Source organism: Vicugna pacos, chromosome 34 (genome assembly GCF_048564905.1).
Source record: "Vicugna pacos chromosome 34, VicPac4, whole genome shotgun sequence".
Classification (NCBI taxonomy): domain Eukaryota; kingdom Metazoa; phylum Chordata; class Mammalia; order Artiodactyla; family Camelidae; genus Vicugna; species Vicugna pacos.
In genome coordinates this window covers 8,531,418-8,551,930 of record NC_133020.1, presented here as the reverse complement: position 1 = coordinate 8,551,930, position 20,513 = coordinate 8,531,418, and the positions used below count along the sequence as shown (strand labels likewise).

General features: G+C 34.2%; 1 protein-coding gene across 6 annotated transcripts in view; it reads right to left on the bottom strand.

The window, feature by feature from the left end:
- The window catches only part of C2CD5 (C2 calcium dependent domain containing 5), a 77,332-nt gene that overhangs the window by 39,454 nt on the left and 17,365 nt on the right, over positions 1–20,513 (bottom strand). For 3 of the 6 annotated variants that reach the window (XM_072954658.1, XM_072954660.1, XM_072954661.1), the window contains exons 8-10: positions 17,943–18,094; positions 12,929–13,014; positions 7,003–7,111 (exon numbers count right to left, since the gene is read on the bottom strand). In XM_072954658.1, coding sequence (XP_072810759.1) covers positions 7,003–7,111; positions 12,929–13,014; positions 17,943–18,094 — 347 coding nt within the window. Of the gene's footprint in view, positions 1–7,002; positions 7,112–12,928; positions 13,015–14,646; positions 14,839–17,942; positions 18,095–19,087; positions 19,213–20,513 lie in introns of those variants that run through there. The other 3 variants (XM_072954662.1, XM_072954663.1, XM_072954659.1) reach the window with 3 other exon arrangements.

Genomic DNA, 20,513 nt, shown 5'->3' with positions numbered 1-20,513 from the left:
GAGATAGCCTAGACTGGTTATGTGAACAGGATGTTTGCCTGGGTGAAAATTGTGTTCCCAGCCTCTAACACTGTGCTCAAGCCATGGCAGGCACTCCACACCCACTGGAAAAAATCTGGATGATCACACTGATATGTATATTCTATAAATATTCCCTTACACATCAGCTGGCTCACATTTTTGTTAAAATAAAATATTTTAAAGAAATACTTTATACTTTTTTTAGGTTTTTAACTATTAATTTTTGCCCCCCAACTAAAGTAAAATTTCTAAACAACTACAATTCTGAAAACTAACAATAAGGAATAACATCTTCTAAATTCAGACCACTAATCTAAAGCTTCCATTATCACTAGCAAAAGTTCACTTATTTTAAGGTTGAGACAACCTTAAGGCTAATATGTCTTAAAATCTACAATCTGTCCAAAACATTAAAAAAGAAAAAAAACCTTCTAGAATCTTCCCAAAAAGAAAAGTTATCTAGTTACATCTTGTTTTACTAATTCAAGATATAAAACATTCACTCTTAAAAATATTGTCTAAGTTTGTAAGTTATTTCAAACTAGTACTTTTTAAACCACGTTATATCACTACTTTACGTTTCCTCTTGTCACTTCCCCCCAAAATATCTAAGCTGACATACAAGAAAGAATAAGAGACTTTCCTCAACTCACTGAGACTACTACTAATTAAAAAATATGTGTGTGAGTTATTCAGAAATGCTGTTAGTGGTGAACTCAGAAGAAAAACAGGACAACAGCCATTTGAGAGACAATGACCTAGGACCATTAAAATTTACTCCTAAAATTTACAACTCAACTTTCAGACAGGTTTGAGTTTCCAAAAGATGGGCCTCACCTGCTCCCTGGGATTTCAGACTTGCAGATGTGCAGGATAATCATAAGCTATCTTCCTCTCTCAGCTGAAAGTTGCCAAGAGCCTGTTTCACTTGCCACGTTCTATCAGTTACCAAGTCCTGCTGGTTTCATAGTCATAAATATTTTGTAAGTTTACGGTTAAGAGCATTAGCCCTGAAGCCAACGTAGTAAGGTTTATACTGCGGCTCAGCCATTTGCTTCTTACCTTGGGAAAACCACTACATTTCATACTGTTCATCTCTAGAACAGGAATAGTGCCTATCTCAGGGCTCTGTTTTGAGGATTAAATGAGGTACTACCATAAAGCAGATCCAAGAGAATGGAGCACACAGTGAGTGCTCTATAAGCCGTCAGCCCTCCTATCCCCACCAAATCCTCCGTCACTTATCTGGCCAGGACCACTGCAGTCTACCAAGCAGTCTCCCTGTCTCTAGTCTTGATGTATTTAAATCCATTCGCCGTCCTATAGTCAATGATTTAACGCAAATGTGACCATGGGCTACGCTGTCTTACTCCTGTGCACCTCCTGGTCCTGCTATGTCACATACACAAGTTTTTAAGTGCTATGTCCTCCTTCCAAGCAGCAAGATTCATCTTGTCTTTCTCACAGTCTGTTGACACATCAGAAAAATAAGAAACAAGATAAGAAAAAGTAATCATTTAAAAATAAATCCTTAGATACTGAGTTTCCTTATTCCTCCTCTATAAAAATATTTTCTATCACTGTAGTTAACACAAACTAGAACAACAAAGCAGGAGGAAAGGGGATAGAAAAAAAAAAGCCAAGCTAACCAAGACATCTTGTATTCAATGGCAAACAACCCAAAGCAAGTATGAAGCAACTATGCAAACATCATCAAACGAGTAACGACTAGGATACTGTCTTACAAATGCTTGAAGTTTCAAAACTACATTCAAAGAACATACTAACATGGCTCCAAACACAATCTGAAATATAAATCTACGTGAACCTCCCGTATGTCATCCAAAACTGAGCTCAAGAATCACCACATCTACAAGGTCCCCCGGCACATAAGAGTTAATCCTGCCTTCCTTTAACCCTGTATCTTGTCTCACACACCGTACCACACAGTAAGCCATTCACATTTCCTTCTCTCCTCCCAGAATATGAGCTTTCTGAAAACAGGGGGATTAGCCTCTCTGCACACCTATTATCTAGCAAACTGCATGGCACAAGATAAATTCTAATAAATGCTTGCACAATAGATTTTGTGAAATATTGTTATGTGATATGTTTTCCTATATCTTTCCACATTTTAATGTTTCTCAAATGAGAATGTCTAATAATTAATGTGCTTGTTCTTCTTTCCTCTTAGAAGGCTATTAATAAATTGGTGATACATCATACAATCTATGGTGTCAGCGAGTCCAGGAAGTACAGTATTGAGGAACAATTTCTAGCATTAATAGAAATTGTATCAATAATTACTTTTCTTACTGACATGGTCAATTCTTGATTTCCTATGGTAATACAGAACAGGAGTGGCTAAATACTCCCCAATTACTGAGATTAATATATACATTATTTGAATATATTTATCAAATCTATCACTTTTTTTAGACTTACTGAGTTATTTTTCTAAACGAGTACTAAAAGCTTGATTTCTGAATATATACCAACTATTACCAGAAAGATTCTAATACCTCAATCACAAGCATACAACTATGAGACCACTACACTGAAAGTATCATCTTTCATGATCTTTTAATATGTTAGAGCTTATATCGATCTTTTCTTTCATACACTTACTACTTGACTTTATTTTAAATGATGGCAAGATATACTGCTTCCTCAAACATGTTTCTCCTTGCCAAATTCTGTAATACTGCTTACACGGGACAAAGTCTTTTTCGTTGCTGTAAGGTTTAATTTTGCCTTTTCCACTTTCCAATGCTGTTCCATCATCTAATACATCTCTCATCCTAAACATCTTTGCCCCCACAAGGTTTCAGCTCCTTAAATCACTAATGATCAATGCCCTCAATGTCCTTTTCTTAAATAATTAGCCTTTTTTTCTGGTCCACTCTACTAATCTGGCCATGTTTTAAAAATATATCCTTATTTTTATTAAATGAATCCAGCAGGATATCTTTAATTTCTCACTAAAAACCAAGTATAAAGCATGACATTACAAATGATTCCATCTATTCTAATCAATGTGATACATGCTGGCAAAAACCTGGATAGGAAATAGAGGTAATTTCCCTAAAGATTTACCAACTGATGTCGGTCTTTATCTGCAAAGGTTGGACCTGGTCACATTGTTTACTAGACTGACTGTAGGTAAATCTTCACGATGAACATGAGTTACTTCATAATCAAACATGCATTACTTACATCAGAACTTACATCCTGGACTCTTAAGAACAAAAAAGGTTTACAATATTGAAAAGATGATGGGATATTATCTAAAATGCTGATCCTCTTGGTGTTTCTGTTTCTGTTTTTCTATAAATAGATGTTCTTTCTGACAAAAATTACTGAGAAAGTTCTTTAGGCAAAATATCAGTTCCTGATACTAAATCAAAATAGTTCTACTATTTAATTCTAAACTATAAATAACATAAAATGTAGATGTTTATATTAAGAGAATATGCTTTTATCAAAAAGAAAAATTAATTGGCTTTGACTCTAACCACATCATCAGCTGTAAAGTTATCTTAGTTTAGTTTCTTTAAACACTACAAACTATATCCATATATAAAATTACTTAAAAAGGAAAAATATATTCTTATGTGGAAAGGGAAGGAGGAAAGCTTATGAAAGCTGTTAATCCCCCCAAAATCTGCTCTTGTCAAATGCTGGAACACTTCTAGAATTATAAATAAAAATGTTAACAATTATACTTTTATAGTATTTATAGAACACTAAATAAATTATATTCAAAACTAAACTGAAGTTTAAATGTACTTTAAGATTATCAAACTAGTCATTTAATACTTATACATTTAACAATTAATATGTCTTTAATCATAAAGTTAATGCCTGTCATTTACCTGATATAAAAAAACTGTCCAAAATGAAATAAATATAATTTAAAATTACCATTCTGAAAGTTAATCACCAAACAAAAGTCATTCATAATTTATTTGTGATTTCTATGGGTTTGATTAATTCATTTTCATTAACACATTTTTGTATTTACATTTCCACGGAAATTATGAAAGTTTCACATATGTAATGCAAAATGTATCTGTGTAACTGAATTGACATTAAACCTATTTAATCTAGAACACGTCTAAAAACTTCACTGAGCTGCCATAATTTTTGTCAGCATATGTAGTACTGAATGACCATTAAAATACCTGAATTGAAACTATTCCAGTCTAGCAGTTTGTAAGATCTCGTGTTACCCATAATTCCGACAAAGGCTGAGTTCAAAACAGCAAATTAGTAGATCAGTTTTAGGTGCAGAATAGTAGGAAAAAAACAAAAAACACTACAAATAAGAACACAATTGACAACACCACTCAACAGGAACTGGAAAGACACAGACAGCAGAGTTAACAAGAAGAAGAAATAGAAAGAGAAGAAGGAACATGCTATCATAATCTAACATTAACTCAAGTCTAATTATTTCAGATAATTACCTTGACTTTCAAAACCACCCCATTCTTTCTCTTACGGTATGACCCTGTTTGCTTAATATTTTAAAAGGAAGAAGTTCTAAAAGAAATAACTCCAAAATAATTACTCATAGAGTCAGCAGGTGGTAGTGGCTTTAAAATGAGACTTTTTCTTCTACACTCAGTGTGAAATGAAAATTTCCCATATTTGCTAGTCATAAAACAGCAGCAAGATTCCTTTGAGGGTGCAAATACAGCACTTTTGATATTAGCACATGCATCTCAATCCACCTTAAGTTTCTCTTGGTAGAGTAATTTAGTGACATAAAATCAATACATCATCATTACAGTAGTTGTTAACTGAGTTTTAACATTCAGCTTTTCTCAACAAATTAAAAATTTTCATAAATAATTATTTAAGGGGCCTGGAGATTAATAAAATGTTAAGCAAATGTTCCTTTTTAATGCATTTTATATATATATATATAAAATCCAAAAAAGGTGATAATTATATCAAAATAATGTAATATCTGGGCTGTTAGCATATATAATTGATTTGTATTTAACTGAAAATGAAACAAAATTGAAATATAACTTATATACCATTAAAAATGTGTACGTATATGCCCATAATCTTCTGGGAAATAGTCCATTAGTAACTGAGGATTTCTACATGTGAACTGAAAAAAACAGTCTGACAGGGGAGGAAAGGAAGAGAATGGATGAGCTGCAGTGCGATATACAAAACTCATTCTTCCCTGGGCCTGGATTCTTACATTTCTTACACAGCCAGAATAAACTGGCAAGTAGGGAAAACCCCCCAAAGAAGGGGGTTTTCGTAAAAAGTAATACAATTTTAAATATGGCTCTTAAATTTACTCAAGTAACCTCTGTTCTCCCAGACTCTATAGCTTACTTACTCAGAGTACATGGAAGCAAGAATGGAATCAAAATGTTTACAGTAAATGGAAAACATCACCAGCAACTGAATGTATTCCTGAAACCATTTTTAGAGCAATTAGATCCACAGATGGGTGCCATCTATCAAAATATTTGAGTCAATGGTCAACAAAAACACAGGTAGCTAGCTAGCCTTGGGTCACCCAGCCAACGTCAGGTATCTTAACTCAGTATTTCCTCGCACTTTCCGAATAATTCAAGTTCCTAAACACATAGAAATGAAACCTGGCATAGTCTTCCAGGTCTCAAAATATTAAACTGGCATCAGTCTAATTTGCCTTTAATTACTGCAGAATGTACAAATACTGTATCATGAAGAAAGGATCCTAAATTGGCCCCAAAAAATAAGAAACAGGAAAAAAAAAAATAAACCAGAGAAGAAAAAGAGAAGACTGATGCCTTAAAGACATATTTGCTCAGTTTTAGAGTTAAATAATCCTGGCTAGTATTGTTTTTCTGAAATCTCATTCAGGGTCTTGAAAAATTCCATTCTGTTTAACTCAAATGACAAACCACGGGGCACAGATTAAATTTTTTTAAAAATATAAAAGAATGGTAATGCTCTGGATCCTCAAAATAACTATCTGTGTTTGGCATACAGTAATTTCAAAGCATTTTTCTCTTTTTATAGCTGTGAGCACAAGCCTCAGGAAGGGGTTATCGGAATTGACAATTTAAAACTTTCAAAAATATTTATGTACACGTGCCAAGTAAGAAGACTCATATAGCTTCAGGTTTAAGGTATGTCGTCAGAATATTAAATGACTTGCGCAAGTCATTGGGCATCTATCTTGACAATGAGAGATGCAAGAACACATTCCTTGTGGAAAGTTCCTATCACATTTGTCGTGCTTATTTTAGATTTAGAAAAATCACCAAAGCATTTCTAATCCAAGGGCCTGAAATTACTGGGACTTGGACGCCTCTTTCCTCTTTTATAACAAGGCTCCACGCTTTAAGGAAGAGAGCTATTTTTTCCCCGTTTGCTTAGATAGAACAATCAGCTTCATAAGAGAAGCCGAGGACCCAGAGGGAGTATTTGCTTATTTAAAATTCTTAGGTACTCTACACAATGTTTACGATTACATCTCAAAAGAATACTTCTTTAATGAATAAGAAAATTATTCAAATAATCTATAAAGAGTTATTACTCGTGAAAACAATTAACATCTTAAGCTAATGGCCACAATGGTCAAATTGTAAAATTTGTTATGTGCCTGGGTCAAAGAAAGTAGCTGACTCAAAAGTGAACTGACACAACACTGTAAACTGACTATATTTGTTTGGGAAAAAAAAAAAAGTGACATAAGGATCCCCTCAAAGTGATCCGCTTTGGCCAAAGATGAATCAAGATTTGTTCGCTTTGTATAAAAAAGTAACTAAAATATACAGGAATACTTAGTTTGATTAAAGATTAAAAATCACTGCAAATATTTAAAGAAACATGTGCCAGTTTATACTTTTGCTTCATTTCTCTTTTCCAATAGAGTTGGCTTTAAAAAAATTACAAAAATCGATGTTAACAATCACCATGCAAGTAAATGAAACACCGAAAACAAACTTTTAAAGAACATACCAGGATTGTGGATACGATCCAAAAGCTTCACTGAGCGCGCGCTAACTACACCCCCAACGTGCACGAGAAATCCAGGAGGGAACGCCGTCAAGGTGAAAAACGGAAATTCCTAGTGGAAAGAATGGGGGGGGGAAACACAACTGACCATGTGTAAAGTACAACAACGTGCTTGTTAAAAAGCCGGTCATTAAGAAAAGGAATTCTATCCCTTAACAAAAGATACCCATTATACACTACAGATGTGTTGTAAGTCATTCTCCTTGGATGGTCAGAGTTGTGCATCCACTTTCCCACATATATCATGTTATACAGAATCCCAACACTTTTTTTATCAATTCTCAATGAGAAAAAAAACGTTCTCAGAGTTGCAGTTTGGGATATCTAAACACATTCTTCCTCTCAAGCTCCTACTCTGATTCAACCTTGCAATGAGATGGTGGGATTTGCCTGCCCCACTCCCCGCATCTACTTCTTGGTGGGGTAGATCCCCCAACACACACACACACACACACACACACACACACACACACACACACACACACACACACACACACACACACACACACACTCAGTTCCAGACTACAGGTGAAGGCTCTGAAGGCCTGGGGCAGGAGATCTAAAAGAACGTGGGACTGAGCGAGGAGGAGTGAGAGGATGAGCAGAGTAGCTTTAGGGTTACAGAGAAAGGTGAAGAGACGAGCAAATGTTAAGTTCAGGTGGGCAGAGAATTGCCTTGTGAGACTATTTACTCTCTCAACACAGGGGCAGCAGGGAAAAATGGGAATACATAAGTGCATGGTAAAGGAAGGGGACAGGTCTGTAGATGACAGCAAGGGAGGGAATACAACTGTACGAGTTCTTTCAGGCTTCATTCTCCCCTTCTCTCTCAAGGACATCAAATTCATCAATTGACAGAAGCATGCAAGAGAGAAACGGTGCAGCAGAGAAAGGAGATTCATTGAAACAGCAGCCAGGACGAAAGGGAGTTCCTGAGACTGCCCAAGTATGCCTCTCACATTATACAAAGTGGACACAAGTAAAGGAAACTTAACAGCCAACTTATCTGGCTGCAATATTAATGTAGCTCACTTAACCCGAAGTCACGTACCAGTAGCCTGAGCTGTTCAGGACATAACTGAGAACTGAAAGTAAGCAGCACAGGGCTCTCAACAGTCGAAGAACTATGATCGTCCCAAGCACCCAACTGCACGTACTTCATTCGTAAGAGATCCCCACGGACCCTATTCATACCATGACATATGGTCCTTATAAATATGTAATTTTAGGAACATATTCTAAAATCTATCGGTATCTTTTTTTCTGGACCACCGCAGATGGAACGCAGCAAATAAAAGCTGGGAGATGAGAGAGATACAGAATACTACTAGAAGCAGGCACCTTTGACACAGCAAGATTACTGACTGGCTGCTTAAAGCATGGAGAAGACGAACTGACCAAAGCATAATTCACACAGCATAGCAACCTGGAGTCATTTAGCACAGAGGCAGACAGTCCTACACACTTCAGCAACCCACGAAGATACGGTATCAAAAACTGTGTGTGTGTGCGCGCGTGTGTAAACACACACACTCACATATTTGGAAATAAATTCATTAGAGTTTAAAAGTAATTTTTAAATTAACAAGGGCAAGAAAAACCTCAGCTACGTAAAAAAAAAAAGAGTAAAAACCCAGTCAATGGGACAGACAGGTGTGGCACAGTTGATCGGCAGAGGAAAATGAAGAGAAGGGAGAGGACAGGAGGGGAATTTCACTTAAAAGTATTATTAAATGGTTAGTCAAAATGACTCCTTATTTCTACCTGAAATTTTTAAGCATAAATTTAAGCATGCACAAGGTCCTCGGTTCAAACCCCAGTTATCCCTCTAAAAATAAATAAATAAATAAACAAACAAACCTAATTAATTACCTCCCTTTCAAAAATAAATAAATAAATAAGGTTTAAAAAAAATCTTTTTAATGAGCAATGTACAGGTAAGCTTATAATATGAGAAACTTGAGTATTTTACCTAATGAGTTAGATCTTTAAGATATTTTTTCAGTTTAAAGAATACCGAAGTTTTAAAATTTCCTCAAACTACTGAGCGCTTGACACTTAATCATTATACTGAACATTGTAAATACTCTCTGGGTAAGAGACACTGAAAATAAAATTTTTGCATGCTTAAATGGAAGGCAGTATTTCTTCCTAAAATTGAGAAATAACTTAGGTAAATTCACATACTGGGAAACACATGCATGTAAGATTTTAGCTAAGTATGAAAAAAAATGAACTCAAGTGATTTCTCTCTTCCGGATTCCTTGACTCTTCTCTCCAAATTTCAGACGATGGGACTAAGGGACAGGGGGTAAAGCATCACTCTGACACTGGTCACGGGAGAAGGAGGATACTGGCTGCCCAGAGGCGGAGGCCCCCCGTGCCAAGTTCCATTCTGTCCTACAGGTCCCCATTTCATCCCATCTGCACACGCCCTCACCTGAACACACAAAACTTAACCTAGAATAAAAACGGCCTTCTTACTCAACCAGCACTACCATCTCCAGACAGCTCTCTCAGCAGAACTACTGCCAGTTTCCCAGCTGACTGGTAAGTACCAACCATCTCCACCACCATCACCAGTGGCCCACCCTGCGCCTGTCCTGGCCACAGTACCTTGCAACTATGCTTCATAATCTTTCCCGAACCCTGAGAGGGAGGTACTATCATCTCCACGTTTCAAGTGGAAGACTTAGATGAAGAGGGTGTAGATTGTCTCTGAGCAACTGACTTTAGCATCTTGCTTCTTGCCCTTTCTGGTTAAAACGCTGAGTTAAAGAACTGATTTCAACCTCTAGTCTGTTGTTACACCTGATGAATTTATAGGTTCTCTTCCATCAAGAAGGACAGCTTCCTTAAGGTAAGTCCGAGCACACCCTGCTTTCAGTGTCCAGATGGGAATGCCAGGGACTGGAGAAGATCTCTCCCCCGGAAACTTCTTACAGTTAGACTGTCTCGCCCTGAGGAACCTAGTAAGGCTTCGTATGTTGATGCTCTGACAGAAGCCAAGTACATGCAGCATACATCTATTTAAGAGCATGTGCTCAAAGATGAGCTAGTTGAAAATTCTGAGAACAAAACAGGTAATTTTTTAAGCTTTAAATAGAAGTTTTCTTATAAGATATTTAAGCAGTTTGGACTTTTTTGAAACCAAAGATTCTTTTTATTATCCCAAGACACCAGAGCAAACGTTCCAGATATAAAAACTCCATGCCAGATTCCTACTATGACTTATTACATAATTTTACCCTCACTTTCAGAAAGATCATAATTTATCAAGAGCCTACTTTACATCAATATTTTGCAAAGTGGGCTCCTAATAGGTATTTTAAATGGAATATTCCGTGTTAAAATACATTTGGGAAATACTAGGTTAAACTAAGTTAATTAGGTTTCCTTACTGAAGAAAAATATAAATCCCATGATCTAAAAAGTAACTTTACTTTGCTTATAAGTGAAAAAAGAATCATATTGGAAAACAAAATCTATTGGCTTTACATAAAACAGTTCATAGGCAGAAACTAAATCTAAATCTTTTATCCTATTTCTCATCTCCTAATAACCTGACATCTATTACCAAGATCCTGTCAACTTATTTTTAAATGCTTTTGTGAGAGGAAAAAAACAACACATATTTTTGAGAACTGCTACTTGAAAAACTCATAAAATGAAAGATAATAGGCAAATTAAAGTTTCTCCTTTCTATAAGAAGAAAAAAGCCATGTAATTTATTAAGAGCAGCAAGGAGTATTTTTGAAATGAAGATATAAAATGATTTAGTAGGTCATGTGTTCAACTTATTTAGTGTCCAACTTGGCAGAGTTAAGGTATATCTGAACACATCCAGCCAAAATTCTTCATACTTCTGTACAAATTTTTCCCAAAACAAAACCATACTAATGGCAGCCAAAGGTGATGGGAAAGCCAAACATGATAATGCTTTTTCTATTATATACACAGGGTGGAGAGGGAGTCTCACAAATTCAAGTAACTGCCACTGCAAGGTTCAGCAATGTAAATATATTACCAACTCGGGTTTTACAAAGTTGGAAATGTAAACTACAGTTGTCCACATGTTTGCTGTTAGTGCCAGCCAGGATGATCTAGTAATGTGTGCCCAATGTGTTCATGTATCCAAAATTTTAAGAATGTTTAAAAGCATATTTGAAAACATAGATTTCATCCAAACTAAAGCCAAAACAATTGCCATCGATTAGTATTTTTTTCTTTAAAAGCAAGGTGCTTTTTAAAGTTCTTAGTACACAGTGAAGTCACAGGCTCAACATACAGGCAAAATCTCCTGACATCAAATGTCAAGGCAACTCAAGTTTTTCTGTTCGTGTGAATTCTAGAATGGTAATTAGACTACAAGAAATATTCCTAGTGTGAGGGACTCCAGAGAATGTAAAACTGGGAGGGGGAAGGCGAGAAGAGCATTCTGGTCTAAAAATACAAGTGTACACACACACCCTTACTCTTCCCCTCTTCCCTGGGTTGTCAGTCTTTCTCTATGTTTGGTTTCAATGTATAGTTTGAATGTTTATGTGGGCTCTTTGAGGGCAGTGGCTGGTATGCCCGCCAGATGCAAGAGTAGCTTGAAAGGCGATTGCTGCCTGATAGGGTTTAAAACAAAGAACTGGGTATGGCTAAAGTCCCATCACTCTGCTTAGTCAGCTCTGTTCTTTCCAGCCTTGTCTACAAGGCAAACAGTGCACACAGATAATTTCAGCACCAGAAAAGAAAAGTCTAAAAAAATTACTTGCTGTTTTGTTTCTAATAACAGGATCTGAAAAACACTATTCTCAAAAGCCAACCTCTGGAAAAGAAATCTTTTTTTGTTTTATAAAATGCATCCTTTTATAGGTATTTATGTTTCATCTTTTTTTTTTTATTATTTAATGCTAGTGTAAAATGGAACATGTGAAAGAAAACTCTGTAAACGCTTATAACTTCCAAATCAGACATAATGAAAGTTATGAAACTGTGCCTTAAAATAACTGACATGACATATAAAATCATGCACTGTATTATTAAGTAGAAAAAAAATGAGCCTCATAGTGCTATTAAATTTAAAAAAAAAAGGACTTTGCATTACGAAAAGAAAAAAAAGCTGGCAACATTTGTTAAAAGCTTAAATAAAACTTAAATGATCAAGATTAAAACTAGAAAAGCTACCAACACATGAAATAGGCTCTCACACATCCAGAAACATACCCGCCTTCTACAGAACCTATGAGGCGATCCTCCCTTAGCAATGAAGTTTATACAAAAAAAAAAAAAAAAAGACAAAATCATCCAAAAACTTTAACTATTCATTGTTCCATTTAACATATTTAACTAAACATTAAATTTATAATAATTAAAAGGTATAGTCACATACTGAACAACCATATTATTTATGCTGGTCTACAGAAATATGGAATCTGCATTTCTTATTGCTAAGAGATTGGCCAGTGATTAAACAAATATATTAATTTTAGCAAATTCAGCAAATAAATATTAATATACTAAAGAATTATTTTAATACAACACAAATAAAATATTTTTCTAGGAAACTGTCTACTTTTCCTTTTATATAATTTCCAGATAAAATTAGAAATGATTTCACCATTCAATGGATATTTCCAAATAGACTATTTCTAATATAAGACTGGAGGACAAAACAAAAATAGTTATAGAATTATTCCAGATTAAAAGTAATTATTCATAAAACAAAACTCTGATACCTTAAGTACATTTTGGATTGAAATTACAATATTATAGATAGATGACCAAAACCAGTTTATGGAAATAAGTTATAAATACATGGAAACATGATAATAAAATCACATTAACAGTGTAGGAATAAAGAATATTGAGTGACTCTTACCCTCTGTTCCAATGCTGACTGAGTCTGTTGTCTTAAAAGAGCTTTAAAGGGCCCCCCTTCTTTTCCAGCACTACCACTTCCCATTCCTACAGAACATCAGTACATAAATGACAACCAAAAAACAGCTACAGAAACAGAAAGTTTAATTGCATTCATCTTCATAAATATCATGAATCAAAATCAGTTAAAACAAACCAAATATTTAAAGCATTTGTGATGGCAACATATTTTACTCTATTTATTCACAACATTTTCTTTAAAAGCAAGATGTCAAAGTCCTACAAATCCCAGCTAGTTTTAAACTTAATTTACTCTAAAAGTTACTTTTAAAATTATGCTAAGGTAATGAATTTTTATATAATATTCCATTTTAAAAGTTCAAACTTCTAATAAAAAATAATCAATATAATACCAATTACTTGTACTGTGCTAACAATTTAAGAATATTCAAATAAATAAGAGAAACATTAAATGTTTATTTAAAAGTAAATATAGAGAAAAAGTACTAGCTGTGCTCACTTAAAATATTCTAAAATTCTCTAAAGAGCATGAATTTTAGGTAACTTTGAAACACAGTCATATCTGTTTTCTGATAACTTCCCATTCCTAAACATAACATTCATGACAACATAGTACTAATACTCATATCACAGTTCTCAACACTCATTTACAAAAATTAACATAAAATCTTTTGAAAAACTAAAAATCATGGACATATAATAGACACATCACAAATGTATACAACTATGGATGAAATAATTACATTTCCCAAGCTCTTAGATGTATTTTTTTAAAGGCTTAATTTTAAATTTCTTTCCCTACTTTGTTTTATTCTTTTGATAATATTACTAGACCAACTATGGTCAAAGAATGATAGAAAGCAGGGGACAGGTGAAAAGCCAGTACTCTATGAACTATAGCTAATTAGTTGAGTCCCACCTTTAAAAACTATAGATACATACAGGCAGATTTACTACAATGACTTTAAAAAGGAACTAATTTACTTTTACATTTTTAGCTGTTCTTGGATAAGGAAACAAAGGTTAGCATGTGTATAGCCCCATTTTGTTCCTTAAAAATAAGAAAGAAACTTATTTTTCTTGTAGTAACCTAAATATGGTTTTTTGAGACTATACAATACTAAACACCGAAATGAAACTAAGATCTTTATATGAAGCATACTGAAAGCCATAAAATAAAATGCAATTTTGTTGAGATAAATGAAACATCAGAAAATACAGAGTAACTTGAAAATTAATGCAATGGACAGAAAAAAATGCATAATGAAAGAATTGTCACAAAAATGAGACTTAAACTGATTCAAACAGAATAATTTAATAATGTAACCATATGGTTTAGCAACATGATGATATGGGTCCAACATGAGTGGAGTTGGTGTGAAGGGAAAGAAAGTAAAGCATCTAAAACAGAAACTCTAGTAATGAGAACCTAATTATTGGAAATATGCAGATCTATGTCCTCAGACATATAATTTTTAACATATAAAATAATTTTAGCAGAATATTCATAACTATCCATCAAGTAATTCTCAATTACATTTTCATGATAATTCCAATCATTTAACTCTGTCAGTAAGAAAAATCAGAAGTACATTCTGCATAAAATACCCAACACTTGTTTATGGTATGAAATAATTAATTTTTTTCAAACTTGCTTTCAAATAAAGGGATTAAAAAGCTGACATAATGTGATCCTACCAGAAGCAGCCAGGAACAGCTCTTCACTGAAAGAAACACTTTTCCTCAGAACTGGGCTGACAAGGCTAGAAGGATGAGGGGGAAGGCTAGATTCCGAGAGGAGGAGACAGGACTTTTTAAGATGAAGGGAACCACGAGAGAGAGAGGGGGAGCTGGGACACAGGTAAATCCTAGGCCCCTGTGGGTAAGGTGCTGTGGAGGAAAGTAGCAGAGAAAAGATGCAGATTCAGAAGATGATCAGAAAATGCAGAATAAGGAAAGCAATGATGAAGCAAAACATAACAGTAAAAATGAAGTGCAAAATGCATGTACAAAATACAGTAAGCTTATGAAGTCATTAGCAAGATCATCTATTCAACATAACATAAATAAAAGGTACAGTCTAAAACTTAACAAGATCTTTACAAACTATGCATTCATTAAAAAATTTTTAAATCACTGATATAGAATTTTATGCCATTCTAACTACTTTTAGCTGACTTCTTAAAAACAAATTACCTGCCTTTTTTGCTGAAGAATGTGTAAGTTTAAAATGCACATTTTTTAAAGCCGGAAAATTGCTAACTCAAATATAAACACTAATTTAAAGGCGGAGGGTATGGCTCAGTGGCAGAGTGCACGCTTAGCATGCAGGAGGTCCTGGGTTCAACCCCCAGTCCCTCCATTAAATAAATAAGTAAATAAATAAATGAACCTAATTACCCTCAAAATTAAAATAAGTAAGTTCTACAAAAAAATAAACACTAAAGTGGCAAAAGTATAGGTCTTCAAATATTCCTAACTAAAACATACCACTTATGGGTATTTTTAATTGAATATCCATTAAAAAAATCAAAAATTTGCTACCATGTTAAGCAGACAGTTGCCATTATTAAGTTCAAATAAAATATTAACATCTTTCTGTCCAGCTTCAAGATGTAATTACGCTTTTCTTTTTCCTCTAAAATTTTACATGCTCAAATCTGATCATAGTATTGTTTGCATTTAAAAAGAGTACCTAAGGGCCAAAGAAAAAAACATACGTGGCAAAAAGTCTGACCAAAAAAAGTAAAAATTAGCCTGAGTCAGGTGTCAAATCAATATCCTTATACTAGCATTCTAAAAGTTCCAATTCTACTAATTGAGTACTTGAAAAAAATACATGAAATTGTAAAGCCTGGTAAAATGTCAAAAATTAGAATCTACAGAAATAAAGTTACATGAAATCTTTTAAAAACAAGACCCATCTGAAGGTAGGTGACAGCTTAATTAACAAACAGAAAACCAACTTTCTCAGTTTAAGTTTTATTAACTGTATTTTTGGCTCTCCAATTTACACAGAATCAGTCAACCATAAACAACTTATCTATTCTATTTAAGAGATTGAGTTTGTATGTAGGTAAATCAGAAGGCAAAGAATCATGAAACACTTGCTGAACTATAGCTTTAGAAATTTTAGATCATTCATAATTTTGCCATTTTAAATTTCCATGAGAAATAAAAACCTTCCTCAGGAGTATTCGGAAATTTTTAGGGACTCATGATAAGGCCCAAGGACTAAAACCTGCTAATATCCTATAAATATGAAATTGACGTAGTGAATAATTATTGGCAAAACGAAATAACTTATTTAGAGGCAGCTTATAAATAAATACATAAGAACAATACCTCTATTATAAAAGAATTCTTGAAAACTAAAAATTTGAAGCTAGAAAATAAAATGCAAAAGTGTTTTCATTGATAATACAATTGACTGCCTACCTGAAAGCTAAGGGGAGAAAAGTCTGGTTCAGTTAATCTATTACTTGACAATTTTCTTTAGGCTTGGCCTTTCTGGTGAATTAAAGAAAAAGAAGCAGAAGGACCAAGGAAAGACTTTCAAAACTGCGTCTACGGTAATGGCAAAGAAAAATAAAGACAAGAATACTGAAAACTGGCCTGGAATACACAAATAAACCATCAGTGGACAAAGCCTCAAAAATATTTTTAAGAAAACTTACTCTTCAATACTATCCTAAGTCCTTCTTGTTTTGACTGTCATGAATTTCAAGGCCAGACTCTCATTCTTTATTTAAAAACAAACAAAACAAAAAAACCCACTTCCTTACAATTTCAGTGGTTCAGTGTTTATGACATGAATATGGTTAAAATGCCACATTCCAAAGCATCCATTACTATCAAATGTCGTATTATTTTAAGATGTTACTCATAATTATATGTGTAAAAATAAAGCTATTCTTTTCAAAGAAGTAGATATTAATAATTATCTTCTTTATGTTTTGTGACTATATTTATAAAAATAAATGTTATATCTATAGGCCTTTTAAAAATGCCCTTTCTTTACCTCGGAAGTAGCCCTGGTTCTAGAATTAGATTTCTTTTCACTGTTTTCATAAAATCTGGGGTCATTTTATAAATTTCTTGCCTAACACAAAAATAGGTTATTAAAGGTAAGTTTAAAAAATGCAAACAAGAATCAGGCAAAATGTTTTCATCAATCTGGCAAGAAATCTCTCAGACAAAAAATACTATCTACAAAAATTGTAAACTATTAACTTTTAAATGTTGTTATTTTCCTATTTTTCTTAATAATAATAATTTAGTGATTTAAATAAGCTAATTCTATTTTAAGGAGTATGAAACTAATTTGCTTTTTAATCAATTTGTATCATAAAACATTTATAAAAGTGCAGAGATTATCAAAATACAAATAGGAGAGGGAAAAATGATAAATTTCATACATTGAGAAATATGCAAGAATAAATAAAGCAAAAATGCTGTTTTCTAACCTAGAGAATAAGACTAGCAAAATCAAACATTTTAAATAAGAAGCTAATAGACAGATATATGTGCTCCAATATAAGCATATCAGCTGTTCTTAAGATTTTTTCATAATAAAAATCTTAGAATTAAATCCAGAAATAAAAACAATGAATTAAAAAATGCTTATACTGCATGAGGAATTGGATTACAAGCTACTAATGTCACTTTCTATTCAAATGCGTTAAGATGTTATTCCTTTTAATTTGAGCATGAAATGAAATATGTCTACATGCAAAAGTAAATCCTAGATTTCATATCTACAGTATGATTAAATCAACAAAATGTCAATCTCTGAACAAGATAACTTCTGAACTATACAAAATTTTCACACTTTAATTGTAGTAACTGAAAACGATCAGCATTCACATTCTCTTTTAACTTGAACGCCAAAAACAGGAAGAAAGGCTTGGATGGAAAGCTAATAAGGAACAGAAACAAATCTGGGGAAATAAAAAAAAAAAGAAAAAAAGAAAAGGTGAGTGGAAGCGCCTTACCAGTTTTGGGTGTCAAACTCAAATCTGTGTCAGAAGAAGAGGACTGTCGACTGTAGGACTTGGAAGGTGAAAAGGAATAAGTTTGGTTTTTCAGAGGGGTTGAGGGTCCTGATGAGTGAGTATTGGGGTTGGGATCTTCATTGAAGGGAATCCTGCCAGAAGAAGGTGGAAAAATATTAAGTAATCATGTGCCAAAGGACTCGACGGCGGCAGCATGATCCAAACACCAGGAAAGTATTGGGCAGGGCCAGCAGTCATTTCTTAAGAGTGGAGCTGGGTATGAGGCCAAAGACATCCAATTGCTGTTTAACCATTCATCATTCTCCAGATAAATAATTATCTGCATTGAAACAGTTAATAAGCCACGTAAAAAAGCAAAAAAAGCATGAAATGGCAGACCAAAGGGGTAAAAAACATTAATAAAAGAAGAAGTAAACGAAAAGAATAAACACATGACAAAATATTTTCAAACAATGCTTTTTTAAGTTACAAAAGAAAAAATGATGACTGCAGTGTGTGTAAATATTCACAATAGTTTTTATATTTGCACACACAGATATCTTTAAAAGAAAAGCATGTTTCCTTATCCTATAGCATCAAGAGTGCCACAGCTAAAAACACAGCAGAGTGGAACATGAATACAGCTACACAGAAACATTGCACTTGATGCAGAATAGTCACTTACCTGTTTTCCACAGCTCTCTTCCACAGAACACATCAGACCCTACTGCAACAAATTTTGTACATAAAGTAAAAAAATAAACAAATCGGAAGCCTTGGCAGCTTTCGTATTTAGAGTCTTCCAATCAGCAATTTTGTTTCTAACCAAATGCAGAAATATTGGCAAAAAATACATACTGGAGGATGCTCCTAAAAACTCACAGAACAGATACACAAGATAGGGTTCCTGGAGGATCTGTGGAAGAGACTTTGGAAGTGGGAAGAACACTTTCACTTCCATGTAGTTAGAGCTTCTCAGAGCGGCGACTAAACACAGGATTTCTTCGCTGCCGCTGGACTAGGAGTTGAGAAAGGGAGGAAGCAAAGACTGGTGGTACCTGCCTACGCTCCCTGCCTGCCTGCCCTCTGCAGCCACTCTGCCCGTGGCCTGCCTCCCCAGCTCTGCAGTCTGAGCGGTCTCGTACCAGTATAGATGAGAGTGGGAACAGACACAGAGAAGTTCTGAGTAAGTCGTGAGCCAGTAGCAGTGTGAATTGGGCTGTTGTGAGTCGAGCGGCATCCATGGCTTGGAGGATGAACCAGCGGAGACCTGGGGGAGTTTGCGGTCAAAGTGGAAGAAAAGAAAACAATACATACAACAGATAGCAAAGTCATGTTAAAATAATTTCAAAGGCGCTTTAGTTAGGGGAGAGGAATTATTATTTATTCCCTGGCATGCACAAGACAGGTTGAAATGAAAAGGAACAGCTAATTATTAATTTGTTAGGATACAGGTATCAAGGATCAGATTAATAAATTAGGACTGTGAATAAGAAAAATTGCAAGCAGATCTGTGAGTGGCATTAGATAAGAAAGACTAAGATTTGGATTTTAGCTTGCTTTGAAATGTTTGTTATTATTTTGATCACCATAGAGCTTTCTAACCAGTATTTCAGGGAGAAAACACTCATAAAAATGAAAAGTCCAAGGTGAAGTTCTTATACTACCTTTGAAACTGAGATATCAATAATTGCTGATGTAATTAATTATATTTTTATATGGAGAAAGTTTATGTAACAGAACTGTTTCCATCTAGGATCTCAAGATAGGGGTCCTTAAGAATATAAAAAAGACAGACAGCGTCAAGAGAAAGGAGTGAACTGAATGAGTGTAAGCAGATCTGATCATTCCATATTTCAGCACACCAAGTACAGAGCTTAGAACCAGGCTACACTGGGAACAAAACAAAGCAAAGGCGCACTGCTTTTAAAAACACATTAACTAAGCAATATGAATGACTTTTGTCTAGTTCTCTAACAGAATATATTATTTAAACTTAAACAAAACTTATTTAAACTACATTCTGAATTGAAATTTTGTAAGATATCAACTTACATCCGGGAAGAGACCGCAGCTATGCACGTGTAAAGATTAGACCAGACACACAGATATGTATTCATCTGTGTCATTTAAAATTTTCATGAAGAAATTTAGCTAAAAGGGTTTAGTGATAGTGGATAAGGAAAAATGGTATCTTATATAATTAAGAATCCTAGACTTCATATTAGCAATTATTTCACTGTGTAAAGCCTTCCCTTAAGCTCAGTGAGATGAAAAGAATCATAAGTGACTGCCCTCTGAAAAACTATCATATTCCCATTTTTCAGAATTCAAGTTGAAAGTAGGTCAAGAGCACAACCTTCCCTGGCCTTTTTTTCCCCTTTTCCATTGCCCAGTGAACATTCCCAACAATCACAATTTGTCGAGATTCCAAACATGAGTTACCATTAATGGACAATAATGGTCTTTTGTAGGGTCAGTAGGCTACTTTCTGAAATATCATTGCTTTTACAATAGGACAAATGATTCTGCTTTTGTTGCTAATTTAAATTTTAAACGTATTTGATATAA